We start from the raw sequence: 17,768 nt of genomic DNA, 5'->3' as shown, positions 1-17,768 counted from the left end.
TCAGTCGTGTTCTTGACTGACTGCAGTGGTTTAATTGATCTACGAATGTATCTTGATGGCATGAAGGCTTTGTTCGTTCTGAGTAGCTTCTTCGTATGAGCGACCTGTCTATGATAGTTTCAGCCTCGTGGCTATATACCTGTGATTGATTGGGCAAGCAATATGTAGATCGAAATACTGCTGCTAAGCAGCTCAGTGAAAAATTCCCTACCAAGACATCTATCTACCCACGACGGCCGAAGAGTATGAAGCCCGATCTATAAACAACAACACCAGACACCAATGAAATCTCACCGATATATACCCGAAATCAAGCCTCAGCAACCAAAAAGCTCATCAAGCTTCCCGCAGTCAACCCGCCTACGAGCATCAATGCCATGAACCCACCTGCAGGTTCACGTTCATCAGGAGACACCCACTGTCCAGCGCCCATCATGCAATTACTCCCCAAGTACCCGTTACTTATGCCGAACAGCAACTGCACGACGAACAGGTAGAAAAAGTCACTTTCGACCACTGCACCCCGGCCGCGAATATTGCAGAGGAGGTACAGCGGGATGAATGCGGCTCGAGCAATCGAGAAGAGGAACAGCACAAAGGGACGGTTCACTAAGGAGAGACGGGGAAATAGGACGAGCATTCGGCCCAGCAGATCACCTGCGTTCCAGAAGAAGAATGCAAGAGGGATGAAGACAGCCTGGTCGAAGAGTCGTGATCGTCCGGGAGTGTCATGGACGGATTCGATCTCCGCTGTGAAGACGGGGAAGGTCATGGTGACGGTGAAGCAGAGGAAGATGGCTGTAGCCATGAAGCGGAGCTTCTTGAAGAGCGTCCAGAGGCTGACGGACTTGTTCTCGGGCACATCTGAGTCGCTGTGATCGTCCGTTGGGTCTAAGAGGGTTGACGATGAGCGTCGCTTTACGAGAGATAGGAAGGCCAACAGAGCGAAGGACGACACGGCTGTGGCCGTGATAAAGTAGGCAAAAGCGGATTTGGATGACTCTTGTGGTGCTTTCTGTCCTTCTTTCTTGCTTGGTACGGAGATCACGGTGAGGATCTGGACAATGCAGGGTAGGACACCCGCTACGCCTTGGCCGCCCATGATGGCTTGGGTATACTCCTCTCTTCCGAAGCCGGAGACGTAAGCGTACACGCCATTTTGATTTATCCCGGTCGCAAGACTGGCCCCGAATACCATGATCATGAGAAAGCCGAAATATGTGCTCACTGAGACATCTTTCATCAAGATGGTGGAGAAGGCCAAGAGCGTGAATACCACGATGTTGATAAGCAGGGAGATAGTGACCCGCTTCGGATATGATGCTCCCTTCTGCAGCTTGGCCAGGATGAACGAGGAACCTAAGTTAGTAACGGTGGATACAGTCAATATTGAAGGTTGATAATGGGTTGCTGCCCAGTCGTCTGTGTGGAAACGGTGGTAGAAGTATGGTGCAGCAGCGAGGAACATGTTCCTATGACGTTCCGGTCTAGTTAGATAGATGCAGTCAATGTAGTTGTTGTAAGTTGGGACATACCATGCCCATAGCATAGACACTCCCAGGAGGAAGAATACTGCATATTCATATTTGGAGAAACGGGGATGCTCCAACTCCTCACGAGCAGAGTGAATGCTCTCATTGTCGGCGTCAACCGGCTGCTCGATTGCTTCATATGTAGGCCGGCGAGCGATAAGCCCGCGGATACGCTCCATTGTAGCGAGTTATGGGTTGTCCCTGTTCAAACGATGAGACGGGACAGGGAGTAGTACGAGACTCATCCCATGATGGTGGAGAAAAGTGAGGCAGGGAAGATCGACGGGGAGGACAAGAAGATGAGCAGCAGCTGGTCATGAGGCGTGACACTCGCCAAGAATGGTAATTCGCGGGTCACGTTGGGCTGGGTGACTAAGAGGCTTATCAATTCAACGACCATCAACTACTAGTAACTTCAATAGCTCAACAGCTTGAATAGCACGTCGGCCAATTGCACAGAGAGCATAACTCAAAAGTAGAGATGGGTATTATATTTTATCTATCCAGTCACCAAAAGCTGAGCCACCCCGGTGTTGGGGTATCCCGTAGATAGATAGTACATCCAGCTGAAGGCGGCCCAGCTGTCTAGACAATAGTGTACTATGTGCCCCATACAGGAGCTATATACTCTACACTGCTGAAAACAAGATAACGAAGAAAAGAAAGAAAACAACAAATGGGTGTCCAGAAAGGTAGGCGTCTCCACATCTATGAAGTAGCGGACGCTCCTACTTCTTCTGCTGATCGCGTTCGCTGCTGGCATCTTCGATGTCAGCTTCAGCTTCCTCTTTCTCCAACTGCCACAATTTCTCTTCTGTCGCTGGGCTGATAGGGGCGTTTGCCGGCGTGTTCTCGCCACCACTGATTTGCCATTCCATCAGCTTTGTGAAGGCGCCGTCAGGACGAGAGCTAAGCTCCTCGTAAGTTCCCTGTTCGGCCACCTTTCCATCAGGGGCAAGCACGATGATTGTATCAGAGCGCTTGATCGTAGACAGTCTGTGGGCGATGCTGATGGTCGTGTTGTTTCCACGAAGAAGGGCAGCAAGAGCGCTGTTGACCAATGTCTCAGATTCTGCATCAAGAGCAGAGGTTGCCTCATCCAGAATCAAGATATCGGGATCTTTGATGAGAGCACGAGCAATGGCAATGCGCTGCTTTTGCCCACCAGAAAGTTGAGCGCCGCGAGGTCCAACCTGAGTATCAAGTCCATCGGGCTGAAGAAAGTTAGAAAAATGTACAGTCAGAAAGCAAATTGTCCACTTACAAAATCGCTGATGAACTGGCAGTTCGCCTTTCTGGCTGCTGCGATGATCTCTGACCTAGTAGCCCGTGGCTTGCCATAAGAAATGTTCTCAGCAATTGATCCCGAGAACAGGACGGGTTCCTGAGCAACAACACCAATCTTCCTTCGAAGGGACTTGGCGTTCATCTCGCTGATGTCTTGGCCGTTAATCAGGACCCGTCCTTCGGTTGGGTTGTAGAACCTCAGTAGAAGCGAAGCAATAGTTGACTTTCCTCCACCCGAGGGACCGACGATGGCAACGTTCTTTCCTTGCGGGATCTCAAAGTTCAATTCCTTGAATATAGGAACGGCAGGTCGCGTGGGATAGCTGAAGTTCACGTTTTCAAAACGAATAGGACCACGGGCCGATTCAACCTTCTTGCCCTTCGTCGGGGATATCGTTGGCTCACGATCCTGCAATTCGAAGAGACGACTAGCAGCTCCAACCCCCTTCATCAGCTCGGAGTAGAAGCTAGAGAGACCGAACATGCTAGAACCGGCATAAGCAGTATACATCAAAAAGGATGTCAACTCTCCAATAGTGATGCCACCTGACTGAACCATGCCGCCTCCAACATAAAGCAATGCAAGGATTGTCATGTTGCCCATGAAGCCAGTCTGATTGTGCTGTCAGCTAAGTGGTAATAAGTGATAAGCGCACAAATACAGGGGAACATACGGAACTGAAGAAGGTAGCGCTAATCAAAGATTCCCTCTTGCCAAGCTCGAAGATCTTGCGCACTTGGTTATTGTACCGGTTCACTTCGAGGATCTCACCAGCAAAAGACTGGCTAGTCTTGACATTACCAAGACGCTCTTCCGCAATCTTGGTCAAAGTACCGAGGTTTCTCTGGATCTTGCGACTGAGGTTCCTTATCGCCCTACCATAGAAGAAGGCGCCGAGACCAATCGGAGGCAATAACACAAGCAAGACACTGGACAGCTTGAGACTGACATAGGTCATCAGACCAAAGCCTGCCGCACCACTAACCGCTGCTCGTAAGCCGTCCGACAAGTTCTGCGTGATACTTTTACCCACGATAATGGTGTCAGAACCGAGTCGTGAGATCAAGTCGCCCACTCTATTCGCATCGAAGAATTCCGCATCTTGCACAAAAGTATTACGGAAAAGCTTAGAGCGAAGCCTTGAGACAATGCGCTCTCCAACGATACGGAGGATGACAATGCGGCCATAGTTCGCAGCGGCACCCAGTGTAAGGATACCAGCCAAAGCTCCATAGAACATCGGTACACTCAAGCCGAAGAGCAGATTTCCACCGCCCTCTTCGTCAGAGGTCTTTGTAGCTGCATCCATGATTTTGCCGATGGAGAAGGGAACAGACATGGTGATCGATGACGAAATAAGCAGGAAAAAGAAAGCAAACCCGAGCTTTCTAGCTTCGGGTCGGGCAATGAGCAGGAGTCTCCATATTTCTTTGAAGCCGGCTTTCTTGTTACCAGATCCGTCTTTCGACAGCTTAGCAGCAAGGTTTACCTGCGCAGCCTGCGCTCCCTTTTCGGAGAGCTCGAAGCCCTTGTCTATGTCTTCATCTTCCTTGTCCTGAGCCGTGGCGTTGTTCGTTTGAGCAGATTTAGCCGTTGAGTTCACTGGCTTGGATTCCAGTGACCGTTGCGAAGAGGAGAAGAACCGAGATTGCGCTATTAATTGCGACCGTATGATATCGAACCGTGAACCGTTACTTTGACGGGTGGATAGTCCAGACGTTAGCGAGAGGTTGTTGCGTAATGAACCCGAGATGCCCGAGAATTGACGGCTAGGGACACCAAAGATGCCAATTCCAGATTGATGTGGACGAGCTCCAAAGTAAAGCTCATTGAGTATGCTCCCATTTACCTGAGCTCCCCGTCTGGCGGTGACGCCGGGGGCCCAGGAAGCCAGCAACCTGGCTCCGCGCATTTCGGACGATAGAAAGCGGATTCGGATGGCTGCTCAAATGGATGCCAAACGGAGTAATCAGGGTGCCATATCCCACTAGACAGCCCGATGTCTGCTAGATCTCATGACAAATCAAAGATAAATCGCTCTCCGGGAGACCGCTAGACGCTTGGAAGGCAGAACATGTCAGCCGTGAAGCCGCGAGTCCGGCCATCGCCGTTCGGCCTCGCATCGGCGACGGTTCTGCCTATGGACACCGCCTGCCCTGATTCCGCCGCCGTCGAAGCTGGTCGAGAGCTTTCGATGATCCCTCAGACGCTGGGATAGGCTGCGCTCGTGCATTTCTTGGTTTTTAAGCTCTGAAGCTAACTTGGAGTCAAGGTCGCTGACCATATATTAACTGAAATTATATCCGTACAAACGACTCCACCCCAGTTCCAGGCTCTATACATCTACTCGTTTACCCCACCCTCACCCCTCCTTATACCATCGACTACATTCCGCACTCGCCCAACATGGTGCTTGACTACAGCAAATGGGATGCACTGGAGCTGTCTGATGACTCCGACATTGAAGTGCACCCGAATGTCGACAAGCGTTCTTTTATCCGGGCCAAACAAGCCCAAATCCATCAACAACGTGCCCAACGCCGCCATGAGATCGAGACGCTGAAGTACGAGCATATTGTCAACAACGGCCTCCTTTCACGAATCGATAAGCTTCTTACGGCCCTGAAGCAGAATGAAGGCTCCAAGTCCGTCGAGGAAGTAATCTTCCAGAACCTAATGGAGTTTGCAGGCAACCCATCGGACGACCATCCTCCCGCAGCCCCGGCAGGAGTTCATACTCAGGAGAAGGAACAGCCTAAATACTCACAGATGATGAGCGCTCTGGTTGACCAGGTGAAGAAGGAAATGGGCGACGTCAGCTCGGAGAACCTCTATCAGGAATATATCAAGGGTGTTCAGAGGCACAACGATAAGGTGCAGGGCTTACAAAAGGAGCTTCTTCAGAGACTTGCCCAGCTTGAGAAGGAAGAAGGCAGCAAGATTACCAGTGAGGGGTTGCACGAGGGGTTCAACACTTCTCACATTGCCAAGCCTGGCGAAGCCAAGGGCCAAAAGACGGAAACAGTTGAGCTTCTGAACCCTGGAGCTTCTACGGCGGGCTCATCCCAGCAAGCTGCTGCCCCAGCTGCTGACGATGATGACGAAGAGGAGGATCCCGAGAACGTCAAGGCCAGTGAACTTGCCAAACGATTCGCGAAAATTAACCGCAACGATTACCGTTCTTTGCTTCAATTCATCTCTGAGAACCCCCAGATTGTTGCTGAAAAGGAAACGGATGGTCTATTGGTTGAAGCTTTCAACAGCCAAATGGAGGGCAAAGAAGACTACGCCCGCACCTGCGTTCACCAAGGCTTGTTGTTGCAGTACTGCCGCTCCCTGGGTCGGGACGGTATCTCGCTTTTCTTCAAGCGGTGCGTATGCCAACGATCGATTCCCTTGAGTCGCTTGCTAACAGGTATATTCTTAAAGTATCACAAACGCAGACCACCAGGCTGGAACCCTCTTCCGGAACGACGTAAACGAAACTTACCATAAAATCAAGACCCGCGCCGCGGAGCTGGCGAAAGACGGCTCTGCTTCTAACGACCCCGCTGGAGTGGAACAGATCCAGCTGCATGCAGTCGACCCGAACACTAAGATCACCATCAACATACCCTCTGCTGAGGGCGATGACCCTGTTGAGGTTGAGGCGCGCAAGGTGTACGAATCGTTCTCCAGGGATCTACAGAAAGCCTTGGCGTCGGAGTCCTTGGATGAGGTCAACAAGGTCCTCGGTAAGATGAGCGTTGAAGAAGCTGAAGATGTCGTTGAGAAGCTAGGACAGAGTGGCATGCTGAGCCTGGAGGAAGGCATTGTTGATGCGACCACGGAGGAAGGAAGGAAGAAGCTGGAAGAAATTGAGGCAGAGAACAAGAGGGAAAGAGAGGAACAGGAAGTAGGTGAACCGGGAGGCGATATCACCGAGCTGGACTGAGGTATGAAAAATAATAATGCATATGTTTGGGATGGTGGAAATGTTTGTATTCGTCAACAGCGACTGTGTTAATGGTTGATTTGGATGAACTCAGATTGTTAATATAGCATCTAAGCCCCTACCTCCGAGTAGGAGGATTACAATGTGTGAATACATGCTCCAAGTAAGATGTACTTTTAGCGAATACCAAGTCTCTTGATGTTTTGCATAAGCGCCGTTCTTTAAGGTAGTAATGGACGTGGAAGGCAATTAAAATGTTCCAAAGTATGTAATCTACCTACATCAAGGGGAAATAAGCAACATAAGAAGACATGTGTTTAAGAATTGAACAGAAGACACATGTACTGAGTAATAGCCATTATCTCGAGTACTTGACGAACTCCTGTATAAGAAAGTATGATCGGGTCGAGAATCTGAGGCGCACGGAGGTGGTATGAATGGTGACGGTCGTGATAATAAAAGGCGCTGGAATGCAGAGGACAAGGGTAATCTCCAGTGCTTCAACTCTTTCCCACTCTCTGAGATGTATCATTAGACCAAAGTCTTATTCTGTCGAATTCGGCCTTCTTCGCATCCAGAGTCCTTGTAGTTGGAACCCATTATAGTTTCAGCTGCCTAAACGCCGCTGACACCAGGGGCATTCTGATCCTTCTTAAGGTCAAGGAGCAACTCTCGGAAGCGCTCCTTGCCGGAGCCGCTGGCACCACCCTTGGTTCCCTTTCCGGAGACATCGACAAGCTTCGCGATGCGTTCCCAGCTAGTACCTCCCGAAGAAGTGTCCTCCCGGTTGGACAGGAACTGATCTGCCTCAGCGCGAGTCTGGGCACGAAGCTTGTCGGTCTTGTTGTTGTATGAGACATAAAAGTCGTCAATATCCTCGCGCGCCTTCTTTATGGTAGATTCCTTCTTCTCCTCCGAGATCTCCGCACGACGCTGAATGTCCGCATCTCGCCGCTCACGCCATTCCCTGCAAGACATCTACCATCAGCACGTGGACTCCATACAAGTGACATAGCCAAAAAGTTATGAAAGTCATTGGCTGGCTGCTGATATGGGTGACACATACCTGACGGGCTCTGGCTCCTCCTCCGGGGCTTGGGAGGTATAGTTGGAATACCCGGTGGGTGGAAAGGGGGCACCCGACCCAGTGATTGTGCCGCCAGGAGCAACTTGCTGGTAAATTCGCAGTCACGTTAGAGACTCCCCCAAGCATATACCAGACATGTCTCATACCTCGTTTTGTGTGTCGAGAGCAGGGAAGGAAGACTCGAATCCAGCGATCTCCTGAGGCTCAACACCACCCGCGGACGGGGCGGCATCCGCACCTCCCAGCAAGTCGTCGTCATTGTTTATGTCGTCGGCGACATGATCTTGGGGAGTCGCAAATTGTTCTGCATCATCACCGAGCATAGCCCGTTCGCGAGCTAGGAAGTCATTTTCATCTGAGGCACCGTTGGTCTCAACGACTTCGGTCTGGCCTAGAGACCGGGGTTAGTGTTATGTAGTGTTGGCGGGCATGATGCCGGCTGCTCACCTGCAGAGAAGTCCTCCAATGAAGGGAAACGATCCGCCATACTTTTCAATTATCGTAAACTGAGTTAGAGATTGATTCCGCAAAGAAGTTGAACAAAGAGAAAGGGGTCAAATGAGGAGAGATGAGAATGTGAACGTAAGGCTCCAGCTGGCGTCTTGGGGATCGAGCGGACCGTTCCAAGTATGAATGGAGAACCCCCCGGATTCTGCCAGGAAGGCGGTCTGACAGCTACACAGCAATTACCAGGTGCGACGGATGAGCTTCACTGTTCCTCAGGACCATTTCACTCTTTCACGTCAGATATCCAGGGCAGTGGTCATATCAATCTGACTCAAGCCGAAGTGAATCTCTTTTCTATTGCGCATTCTTGGTACATTGTGCCCGTTGTCATTCGTTCCAGCATTCGCGCTTAAGGAATAGCGATCCAAGTCCAACCTCGCGGCGATCAAAACACACTGCATTCACACATCTTTCATTACTCTTTCTACCAGAGATCTTTTCTACTTTGGCCATACTAGAAAGTATCCAGAATGGCCTATACGGATGATGCTGTGAAAGCGAAGCTTTCAGCCCTCAACGAAACCCAGGAAGGCATTGTCACAGTTGCGCAATGGGTTATGTTTCACAGGTAAGATGACAACTGTTCGTATATACAAAGACTCTGCTCATATGTTATTTCAATCTTAGACGACACGCTGAACGAACCGCACAGCTCTGGCTGCAGAAACTCCGCGATTCCCCAGCACCGAAGCGCCTGAACCTGATATATTTGGCCAATGGTATAGCTCATGTTCCGAGTCGGTTGTAGTTCGACACTAACAGCATCTCAGAGGTCGCGCAACAGTCTAGAGCTCGCCGGAAAGAGGACTTCCTCATCGCATTCTCGCCGGTTGGTTCATCAACTTTGGAACCTGGCAGGTATTAGAGGTTAACATTTACCAGATCATCGCAGAGGCCACGGCTATCGCATACAAAGGTTCCTCAAACGATATTCAGCAAAAGATTCGTCGCGTGGTTGAAGTATGGAGACAAAGATCCATCTTTGAACTTCCCATTCAGGAGGCCGTAGAAGCTCGAGTAGATGGTAGGTCGTCTTACTGTTCCATACTTCATTCATCCTGCTTACTCCGTAGTAGAGATCGATAAGTCCCGCTCTACCGGTAAAAAGCCGTTGCTAGGAGGGTCCCTCTTCTCGAGCTCGTCAGGCTCAACACCGTCTGAACTTCAGCCTCTAGTGCCTCTACAGGTAGCCGTTTCAAAGGCTACCGTGGCTTCAACTGCATCTGCCACAGCTGCGAATGCAGAGTATGACAAGATGCACGACCCCAACACGCCTTTGCCTACCCCTCCAGTGCATGCGGCGCGGCTTAGCCAGCTGTTGAAAGCCCTTGCGAATGCAGAAAGCTCTGTATCCGAGGTCATCAAATCACGCACCGCTCTCATCGAGGGTCTCGAGAAGCTCCTCGCAACCAATCGCTCAGCTTTATCCAAGGAACAATCAATGGTCGCACAGTTGACGGAAAGAAAATCGGAGACGGAAGCCACCAAAAGAGAGGTTGAAGATGGGATCATGCGCGGGCTCTCTGCCGAGAATTCGCCTGCGATCAACCATGGCGATGCTGGGCCAGAGGGAGAGCCTATTTCTCGTCCAGAAGTTGAGGCCCTGACTCCTCCACCAGTTGAGGCCATTACGCCTGTTGGCTCTCCCAAGCAGGCCGCACAGGACTCGGACTTCAGCGCAGTACCTCCTCAACCCCAGATACTGGGTGGCTTTACCCTGCCTGGGTTCGGAAATCCGGCCGATTCTTCACTTTCGGCGGCGGGCTTCCCTCCCGCGGGACTCGGCGAGCACCAAACAGACGGTTCGAACGGGCTCCATGCCAAGAGACGCAAGGTTACGCATGAAGAGGAGGATTACGCTCAATTCGCAGGCGGCGACTTGGATGCTGATGTCGCTGAGCTCTTGAAGCAGGAAGGTGATGCCCAGCAATAGCCCTTCTAAATTCACACACTCTGCGGTCGGTGGCAGGCGCAAGTTTGCTTATCTTTCAACCCGACAGACTCCATTTTTACTTTCAACATTATTTATTCTGTCGTCTTATGTGCTGTTTATTGAGAATGTAGTTATCCATTTTCTGTTGCGAGGCACGCCCATTCTTGCCTATTATGATAATATCTGGATATCCACTGTTTATGCGATTAGCAATACGTCCGAGATTCATGCCCGCAGGACAAATTAATCTCTCTTGAAAGGAATCAATACGTCGCTGGAATACATTTGAATTAGTTTCATTACTATTATCATGGAACGCTGAAATGCGAACTATCGAAATATATCCGGATCACCCCATTTGTTCCTCGCAATCCGTAACGAAGAGGGACTCCTCTTGCGGCGGTATATGGTATGGAAGGCACGAGGAGTCATTGCGGGCGGCTGTTCATTAGTTTGTGGGGGAGGTGGCGGCGCCGGTGCCGGAGCGGGATCCGGGGAACTGTGTTTCTTCGGCTTGACTAGTAGAACAATAAACAGGCCTGCGACTATGATCACCAGCAGGAGCATGATCTTGCGCTTCACTGTACGTCGTTGGTAGTTTGTAGCCTGCAAGATGCAGATTGGTTAGTAGGAACTTTTTGCTCGGGTGCCTGCATCAGACGCGAACGTACCACTTTCAGCTCTTTATCCGCGGCCTTGACCTCCGTGCCCATCCGCTCGATATTATAGTCAATCCGATCTAGCATGGTACCCTGATCGATAACCATAGACTGCAGCTCCCGGAAAATATCCGACAGCTCAATGATTCCTTTCGCGATGTCGTTGATTTCGCGCTCCCGCTGTTCAATGGCGGCATCGTTCTGGCCCGTCAGTCGTTGCGACGTCTGCATCAGCGTAGATTGCGAGAACGATTTGTCCGCATCGGACTCCATTAGCGACGGGTCTGTGTATGGGTTCTGCATCGGTGTCGGCGAGCGTTCAAATGGCGCTGATCCACCCTCCAGTCCTCGTAACTCTACCAGACAACCGCGGTTAGCTTAACAGACAGACGTAGCCCAGCCCAGGATAAACTCACTCTTCAAATAGGTACTTTGTTTCTTCCGGAACCGAGCACTAGCCTCTTGTACCCTAGCTGCAAGAGATATCTGCAGGTTCTTGGCCATGGTTTCATCGCCGCTGCTAACTCCACCTTGTTGTTGAGCTTCCCGTACCATCGTCTCGATCTTCTTAACCGCTTTCTGGCATTCATGAAAGGAGCGGGTGATATCCTGTGTGAGCCTCTCTATAACTAACTCATCTTGCTTTCGTACGTCCTCGTCTCCGAATCCGGGTAGAAGGTGTTTCTGGTGTAGCTTATCGAGGTGGGAGGACTTCTGCGCAATGTCCGCAAGTAGCTCCGTCACTTCCTCCTGTACGTCAACCCAGCGCGGGGGTAAAACGTCCATCTCGATAATTGCGTCGCCATCGTCGTCGAGACCGCCGGTTTCTGAAATGAGTCGCCGGCTTTCTTCAGGCTGCGACAGGCTATCGGAGAAGCCATTGGAAGCTCCGAGATAACGTGGCTTCTTGGCTGGATGATGCGCGAACGACTGGCGGTAGGATATGTAGCTGCATCGAGGATGGATGTTAGTTCATTATCTTCGCTATTCTGGAGAATAAATCCTGGGATGCAATTACAGGTTGGTCCGGTCCCGCCACATTGTGAAGGGTAGGAAGAGAGGGTCGTTGGTCTGCGGTGATCCTTCGTCGGAGACACTCTTAGGCCACCCTGATCATTGTCCGGCCAGGGATGCCGTTAGAATGGGTAGCGAGATTCGAGTCACAATAAACTCAGAGCAGAATATCTGGACATATGAAATGGCAATGAGGGGTATAGGCCGTTTTTCCGCGTCGTAGAATCGAGTTTCGTAGGGTGTATTCGATAGGACCGCTGTACTTCTCGGAGCTCCCCATCTCCATGTTGCACATGAAGGGACGGCCGCACCAATCCCAATGCGGTATCACCCGTGCCGATCTAAATATATTACGTCAGCCACGATGCTCTGAGACGATGCCTGAGTAATTATGCGAGATTATGCATCTCAATTGGATTGGTCAAGTTCGGAGGACGATGTCCTAGATGAGGATAAGAGGTCCGTCATGGGCGAGAGATGATTGTGGATTGCTGTCTAAGTTCCGTGGATTACACACTATAGATTATATGCCGCACCGTCATTGCGTGTCACAAGAGAACTATCTTGTGTAGATGCTACTTGGCTACTAGAGCATTATGAGACAAGAGTGACGGCTCCCTATTCCTATCTTTGAAGTAATACTTCGTGATAACCGGTCGTATTGGTCACCCAGCTGATGCAGTTTACACACAGATATAGGGAGATATCAAGAGGCATTACCTAGGGGTCAAGTTCGGATAATAAGATGTTGATAGGAGCACGTAGCAGCCGTGTTGATGCCCTGAATGTGACGAGATATGGAGTGCTAGTAAGGAGTAGACGCATCAACGATCGAATAGCTGCAATAGGGCTATCTCACGTGCAGGTTTGTTCTGGTTTGTTTTGGATGTATCAAGCAGTTTTGGGAGGTCAAATAGGAATATTGAGATCGGAAGTTAATTTGGTTGCAGGCTCTAGCCTGAATATTGCAGATTTTGAGCAATTATGTTGGCAATGGAGGTTATCAGTCCACTTTGCATGGTTACAGAGTATGCCAAGCCCAGATAACTTGCGCAGTTATTCCGTACCTATGCCGCCTATAGAAACAAGCCATGGTTCTGATTGCGAAGGTTCTAAGCAAGGGCATAAAAGTCGCAGGGGATGGAGAAGAGTTATCCTCTGCTTTCTGGTTTGCATGACTGAACCCTCAGGTACAGAAGTGTCCCATATCAAGGTTCCAGGGTATAGTGTCTGAACAAGGTTCGTCCTGGTGAAAGGCAGGCGGGACTTGTTGCCTTCAAGCTTTGGTACTGCCGGGATCCACGGCTGGCCGTCACCAACTGGCCAAAAGGCGCCTACTTACAGATTAGATGCAAGGCTGCGCTCGACTAGCAGCCATTCAAACGACTATGTCTAGGCAACGGGCATTTTCATAAGGCAGATATGACGGGACGCAGCGAGCCTGCAGCAGCTGAAGAAAAAGCAACCAACCAACGCATGGAGGGGGAGCGTGCAAAAGGAGGCGAATTGACAGACGGGCGGGCAGGACAGAACAGCGTTTCCAGGCGCAGAGGGCACATGGTGGCCAGGGCGGGTCACGTTTCAGGCATAAGCGACCGCCTTGCCAGGCGTCCAGCTCAATGGTCATTTATTATTATGATGGATTCGGGTTCCCCTTAAATCATCTTCCACCAACACCACCACCACCTTCTCCTCCCCCCACAGCCCTTTACCGCTACCGTTCAAGCCACCAGCTTTTTTGTTCCCTTTCTACTCAGCTTCATTACCCTCCCGTGACTTATCACATCCCATATCAACCATGGTATGTACCTCCTTCCTCGCTGTCCCGGCCAGTTGCGTTGAAAATCCCCCACTTTGCGGGGCAGATCTGCCTGGCATTCTCGACAGGATTGCTGACATCGCATCGTCTAGGCCGACTCTCTGACCGAAGAGCAAGTTTCTGAGTACAAGGAGGCCTTCTCCCTCTTTGTGAGTGCTCCCTGAATGAACCCCCGATCACTCAAATTGATGTCCTATCTTAACCGGCTCATAATGCTAATGTATTTTCAAACTCAATAGGACAAGGATGGCGATGGTGGGTGGAATTCTGTCCCCTTCACGTTTTACCTGTAGCGCCCGATCCGACCGCGGGATTTCGACAGCTATTTCCCCCTTCGATCTGAATCATAATACTGATGTAATCTGGAAATAGGCCAGATCACCACCAAGGAGCTCGGCACTGTGATGCGCTCCCTCGGCCAGAACCCCTCCGAGTCTGAGCTTCAGGACATGATCAACGAGGTTGACGCTGACAACAACGGAACGATCGACTTCCCCGGTATGTGATAGATCTACGCCTGTAAGGCGGGAATGCCGTATGGATTGTGATTGACTTTTGCCGCCAGAATTCCTTACCATGATGGCTCGTAAGATGAAGGACACCGACTCCGAGGAGGAAATCCGCGAGGCTTTCAAGGTCTTCGACCGCGACAACAATGGTTTCATCTCCGCCGCGGAGTTGCGCCACGTCATGACCTCCATTGGCGAGAAGCTCACTGACGACGAAGTCGATGAGATGATCCGTGAGGCTGACCAGGACGGTGATGGCCGCATCGACTGTATGTTTCCCATTCCTGATATGCCCGTGATATGACATGCTAACTCTGCTACCAGACAACGAGTTCGTCCAGCTCATGATGCAAAAATAAACGGCTCTTCATGTTCTATTTTGTCTTGTGTTAGCGGAAAGGGTGGGGAACAATGAAATCTACTCCACAATGTCCCATCTTTTATCCCATCCCGTCTCTTGTAGTCTCATTATTTGGCTATGACTCTTCTTCATCTTGATGATCGAGCGCTTCGCATTATCACTGTTGGTTCTAATGTTGCAGGAATGGTAGAGGCGACCATAGGTCTAGACTGGTTTGAGCGAGCTGAGATTGAATATGTCAGACAGGGAGGGCTCTGTCTTTGCTGGGAGTTCCTGCGTGATGTGGCCCGCAAGGGTTATTTGTTCCTCTTCATACCCGCTTACCCCTTTCACCATTGTCCATAGTCCCGTGTCATGATTCGTTCCTTTGCCCGTCTGACATCTCGTAGTGGCTCGATTGCATCGGATAATAACCATTTTGATATTCTAAGACCCGTTGTGATGTAGACATGAGATTATGTATTTGTGCTGCTACTTCGTCAAAGTCCCACACACTGCCTCCGGTTCTCAACAAAGAGCACCGAATGTGGAGGCTTTATTTCTGATAACTCAGCTTCTAGCGCTCTTTGACGGCTACCCCTGCACATCGCGTACATTCCTTGTGCCACATGAGCCACATGCCGCTCGGAACTTAATATACGAGATATCTCCCTTCAATCTACGATCTGCCAGCTTGATGACCATATGTCTTCTTAAATAAGCAATCTCCCAATACAATTCAGATTATATTCATATACTAACATCGACGCCTGTTATTTTTACCGATTAAACCTAAAGATCTCCATAAACTGCCTCGCCACATCCACACCCGCATCCGGATCCGGATCCTCATCCGTTTGTTGTAGGTTTGCCTCGTCAGAAACAGTATGTCTGCCCTTCTGTTTCAACCTCCTCAACCGATCCTTAGCTTCCTTCCCCACATCCGGCAATAAGATAGCTTCCCTGGCCCCCTCAATGCCCAGCCTCGCCCAGAATTCCCGGATCAACGCCGCACTAGCCGCATACTCGGCATCAATATCCGCATCTTCAATAGCATCCGGGAACGCCATATCAATCCCGGAGTCGTCATCATCAGCTAATTGCCCGTCGCTCGGATTCCGTGGTGCTGAAATCGAATCGACTATACAGGGACCCCGCCATTCAATTTCAACAACTGTTCCGCGCACCCTCGCTGCTGGTTGAGTCTGTCGCACATCACCCACTCGAACCCGGAAGTCACCCACATCGTAGACCACGCCGCCTGGTACGGTGACCGTGTGTCGATGGCACCAGAAAGGCTGGCAGGCGTAGCCGAAGTGCTGAAAAAGAGCATTACAGGATGGAAGCGGCACGGTGGTCATGACCATTGGTCCTCCTGACGGTGCAGCGGCATTAGATGGGGTGGACGGGGTGGGCGCTGTTGCGCCTGGAGCTCCATTTTGAGGAGAAGTATTGGTGGGTGAGCCAGCTGGTGTGGGATTAACACTGGTTGCCGTGTGGTGATGAGTGCTTTTTTCTAGTGCTTCAGAGGTGTAGATGAAGCCGTGATTGGAGTGGAAAGACAGTGATAGGAATTGCATATAGCGCGGTTGCACTTGACGCTGAGATGCTGAGGCTGGAACACATGATGGCGTATCGCGCATTAGCCTGTGTTCGAGGAACCAACGGCCTACTAATGTTGGCTCGTCTGCTAGGGCTGTGTGTAGGCGCTCTGTGATTGTGGCTAGCCCTGTGGATGCATTTGGATTGGAGGGGATGAAGTAGACTCTGGATGGTTGGAGTTAACATGATATGAGGATAAGTGATAATTAGTGAGCGCTTACCCTGTGATAGGCATTTTGTAGTATTTGGAATTCCCTTGATAGATGTTGTATCTCTATGGATGGTTTTCTCTTGTCCTTGAGTAGGGCGCCTACGAAGTGATTCACGTGCCAAGTTAAGGACACAAGAGGGGTATCTTCTTGAAGGCAAGGAAAAGAGAGAAGTGCAGTAGATATGTGTAAGAGTCAATGACAATAGTATGGGTTCAATTGATAGCGAGTCTGGTAGTAAGCAGGCAGCACAGGTAATTCATTTGAAGCGTGATTCGTTTATGTCTGATTACGCATCAGTATATTAAGCAGTGAATGGGACCATGCTATTGGTGGAGATTTAACTAGACATACCAAGAAGAATGCAATAGCAGTTTATGTTGCTTTGAGTATATCACCCACAGCTCTAGTAGGACTGATTGGACTGTCCGTGGCTTTTTCGGGCATGTGACCCGTCATGACTTGGAGACAGTGTTGACTGCCTTGGGGTCCAGGCCACAAAGGTGCAAACCGGTCAAACACCGCCCCCAAGCAACAACTTCGACCCAACTGGCATTAACTCCCACTCCGACCTCCGACTCTCATTTCCTCCATTGTCTGTGGCTGTTCACTGGCCCACCTCCACTTCGAGTACCAACAGTAATCAATTCCTGGGCCGTCTGGGTCCTCGGGGCTCCACTCTCACATTTTATCCCCGACTCTGTCTCTGATTGAGCCACAGCGACGTCTGAGATCCGTCTAGACTTTGGTCTGGAATATCCAGGGGAACACACTTCCACTTTCTGTTTTCTACACAGTACGCGCGTATGTCTCTCCTTGCCAAGACGCGGGACAAATACTCCGGACAATGAGGCTGAGACCACAAAGGGGTCTTAGTTTTGGAGTAGTCGACGTCAAGTGGTCAAGAATAGAAAATCGCACCCACTCCAGGTGGACTTAACACTCCCTATTCTGCGATCCTTGAGACCGGCCAGGGTCCAAGGGACCACTAGCTTACGCAATGGGCAGATCCTTTTGCCATATTGCTTGTTTACGCTCCGCTCGACTATTACTTACTTTGGTAAGTCTCGTTGCCAATGAACCTTTTCAGCCATTCACCCTCTCCTCTTTGCGATCAACATGCCACCCATGGCTAGGCGCTTGTAAGATGGAGCAGTAAACGCTCGGATGCAACATACCTCCACCGCAGCGCCAATGCTTATTTGCTCGCGACAACTGGGATAGAAAGACCGGACCAGGGGCGATCCTTAACAACAGGGTATATACGGTGCCCATGCCTTGTCTAGTTTGTACCAGCGTGCTGCACTTGCAAAGAACCGTCGCCTTGGTCGGTCC

At 50.5% G+C, this 17,768-nt stretch overlaps 8 protein-coding genes across 8 annotated transcripts; 3 read left to right on the top strand and 5 right to left on the bottom strand.

The window, feature by feature from the left end:
• Nucleotides 1-310: 310 nt before the first annotated feature.
• AtWU_03122 (nucleoside transmembrane transporter FUN26) lies at nucleotides 311-1,711 on the bottom strand (the record flags this gene model as incomplete). Its single annotated transcript, XM_035498235.1, has 2 exons — nucleotides 311-1,472; nucleotides 1,536-1,711. 2 exons carry the CDS (start codon nucleotides 1,709-1,711, stop codon nucleotides 311-313), a joined length of 1,338 nt encoding a protein of 445 aa, XP_035354128.1.
• Nucleotides 1,712-2,260: 549 nt separating this feature from the next.
• On the bottom strand, nucleotides 2,261-4,732 carry mdr2 (ATP-binding cassette permease mdr2; the record flags this gene model as incomplete). The annotated part of the gene is made up of 3 exons (XM_035498234.1): nucleotides 2,261-2,746; nucleotides 2,797-3,432; nucleotides 3,494-4,732. 3 exons carry the CDS (start codon nucleotides 4,730-4,732, stop codon nucleotides 2,261-2,263), a joined length of 2,361 nt encoding a protein of 786 aa, XP_035354127.1.
• A 494-nt stretch (nucleotides 4,733-5,226) lies between these two features.
• Nucleotides 5,227-6,754, top strand: AtWU_03120 (Hsp90 co-chaperone CDC37; the record flags this gene model as incomplete). The annotated part of the gene is made up of 2 exons (XM_035498233.1): nucleotides 5,227-6,191; nucleotides 6,250-6,754. The coding sequence occupies 2 exons, from the start codon at nucleotides 5,227-5,229 to the stop codon at nucleotides 6,752-6,754; spliced, it is 1,470 nt and encodes a 489-aa protein (XP_035354126.1).
• A 615-nt stretch (nucleotides 6,755-7,369) lies between these two features.
• AtWU_03119 (clathrin light chain CLC1) lies at nucleotides 7,370-8,328 on the bottom strand (the record flags this gene model as incomplete). The annotated part of the gene is made up of 4 exons (XM_035498232.1): nucleotides 7,370-7,721; nucleotides 7,821-7,927; nucleotides 7,988-8,232; nucleotides 8,289-8,328. The coding sequence occupies 4 exons, from the start codon at nucleotides 8,326-8,328 to the stop codon at nucleotides 7,370-7,372; spliced, it is 744 nt and encodes a 247-aa protein (XP_035354125.1).
• A 490-nt stretch (nucleotides 8,329-8,818) lies between these two features.
• Nucleotides 8,819-10,281, top strand: AtWU_03118 (CTD-interacting domain-containing protein; the record flags this gene model as incomplete). The annotated part of the gene is made up of 5 exons (XM_035498231.1): nucleotides 8,819-8,916; nucleotides 8,976-9,067; nucleotides 9,119-9,177; nucleotides 9,231-9,372; nucleotides 9,425-10,281. 5 exons carry the CDS (start codon nucleotides 8,819-8,821, stop codon nucleotides 10,279-10,281), a joined length of 1,248 nt encoding a protein of 415 aa, XP_035354124.1.
• A 330-nt stretch (nucleotides 10,282-10,611) lies between these two features.
• Nucleotides 10,612-11,981, bottom strand: AtWU_03117 (t-SNARE syntaxin TLG2; the record flags this gene model as incomplete). The annotated part of the gene is made up of 4 exons (XM_035498230.1): nucleotides 10,612-10,887; nucleotides 10,953-11,296; nucleotides 11,357-11,889; nucleotides 11,959-11,981. 4 exons carry the CDS (start codon nucleotides 11,979-11,981, stop codon nucleotides 10,612-10,614), a joined length of 1,176 nt encoding a protein of 391 aa, XP_035354123.1.
• A 1,771-nt stretch (nucleotides 11,982-13,752) lies between these two features.
• On the top strand, nucleotides 13,753-14,641 carry caM (calmodulin; the record flags this gene model as incomplete). The annotated part of the gene is made up of 6 exons (XM_035498229.1): nucleotides 13,753-13,755; nucleotides 13,866-13,922; nucleotides 14,013-14,028; nucleotides 14,146-14,271; nucleotides 14,339-14,551; nucleotides 14,607-14,641. The coding sequence occupies 6 exons, from the start codon at nucleotides 13,753-13,755 to the stop codon at nucleotides 14,639-14,641; spliced, it is 450 nt and encodes a 149-aa protein (XP_035354122.1).
• A 760-nt stretch (nucleotides 14,642-15,401) lies between these two features.
• On the bottom strand, nucleotides 15,402-16,459 carry AtWU_03115 (uncharacterized protein; the record flags this gene model as incomplete). Its single annotated transcript, XM_035498228.1, has 2 exons — nucleotides 15,402-16,389; nucleotides 16,446-16,459. 2 exons carry the CDS (start codon nucleotides 16,457-16,459, stop codon nucleotides 15,402-15,404), a joined length of 1,002 nt encoding a protein of 333 aa, XP_035354121.1.
• Nucleotides 16,460-17,768: the final 1,309 nt, after the last annotated feature.

The sequence above is a fragment of the Aspergillus tubingensis genome (genome assembly GCF_013340325.1).
Source record: "Aspergillus tubingensis WU-2223L DNA, scaffold_4, whole genome shotgun sequence".
Lineage (NCBI taxonomy): Eukaryota > Fungi > Ascomycota > Eurotiomycetes > Eurotiales > Aspergillaceae > Aspergillus > Aspergillus tubingensis.
The sequence above is the reverse complement of the archived record's forward strand: the minus strand, read 5'-3'. Positions and strand labels throughout refer to the sequence as shown.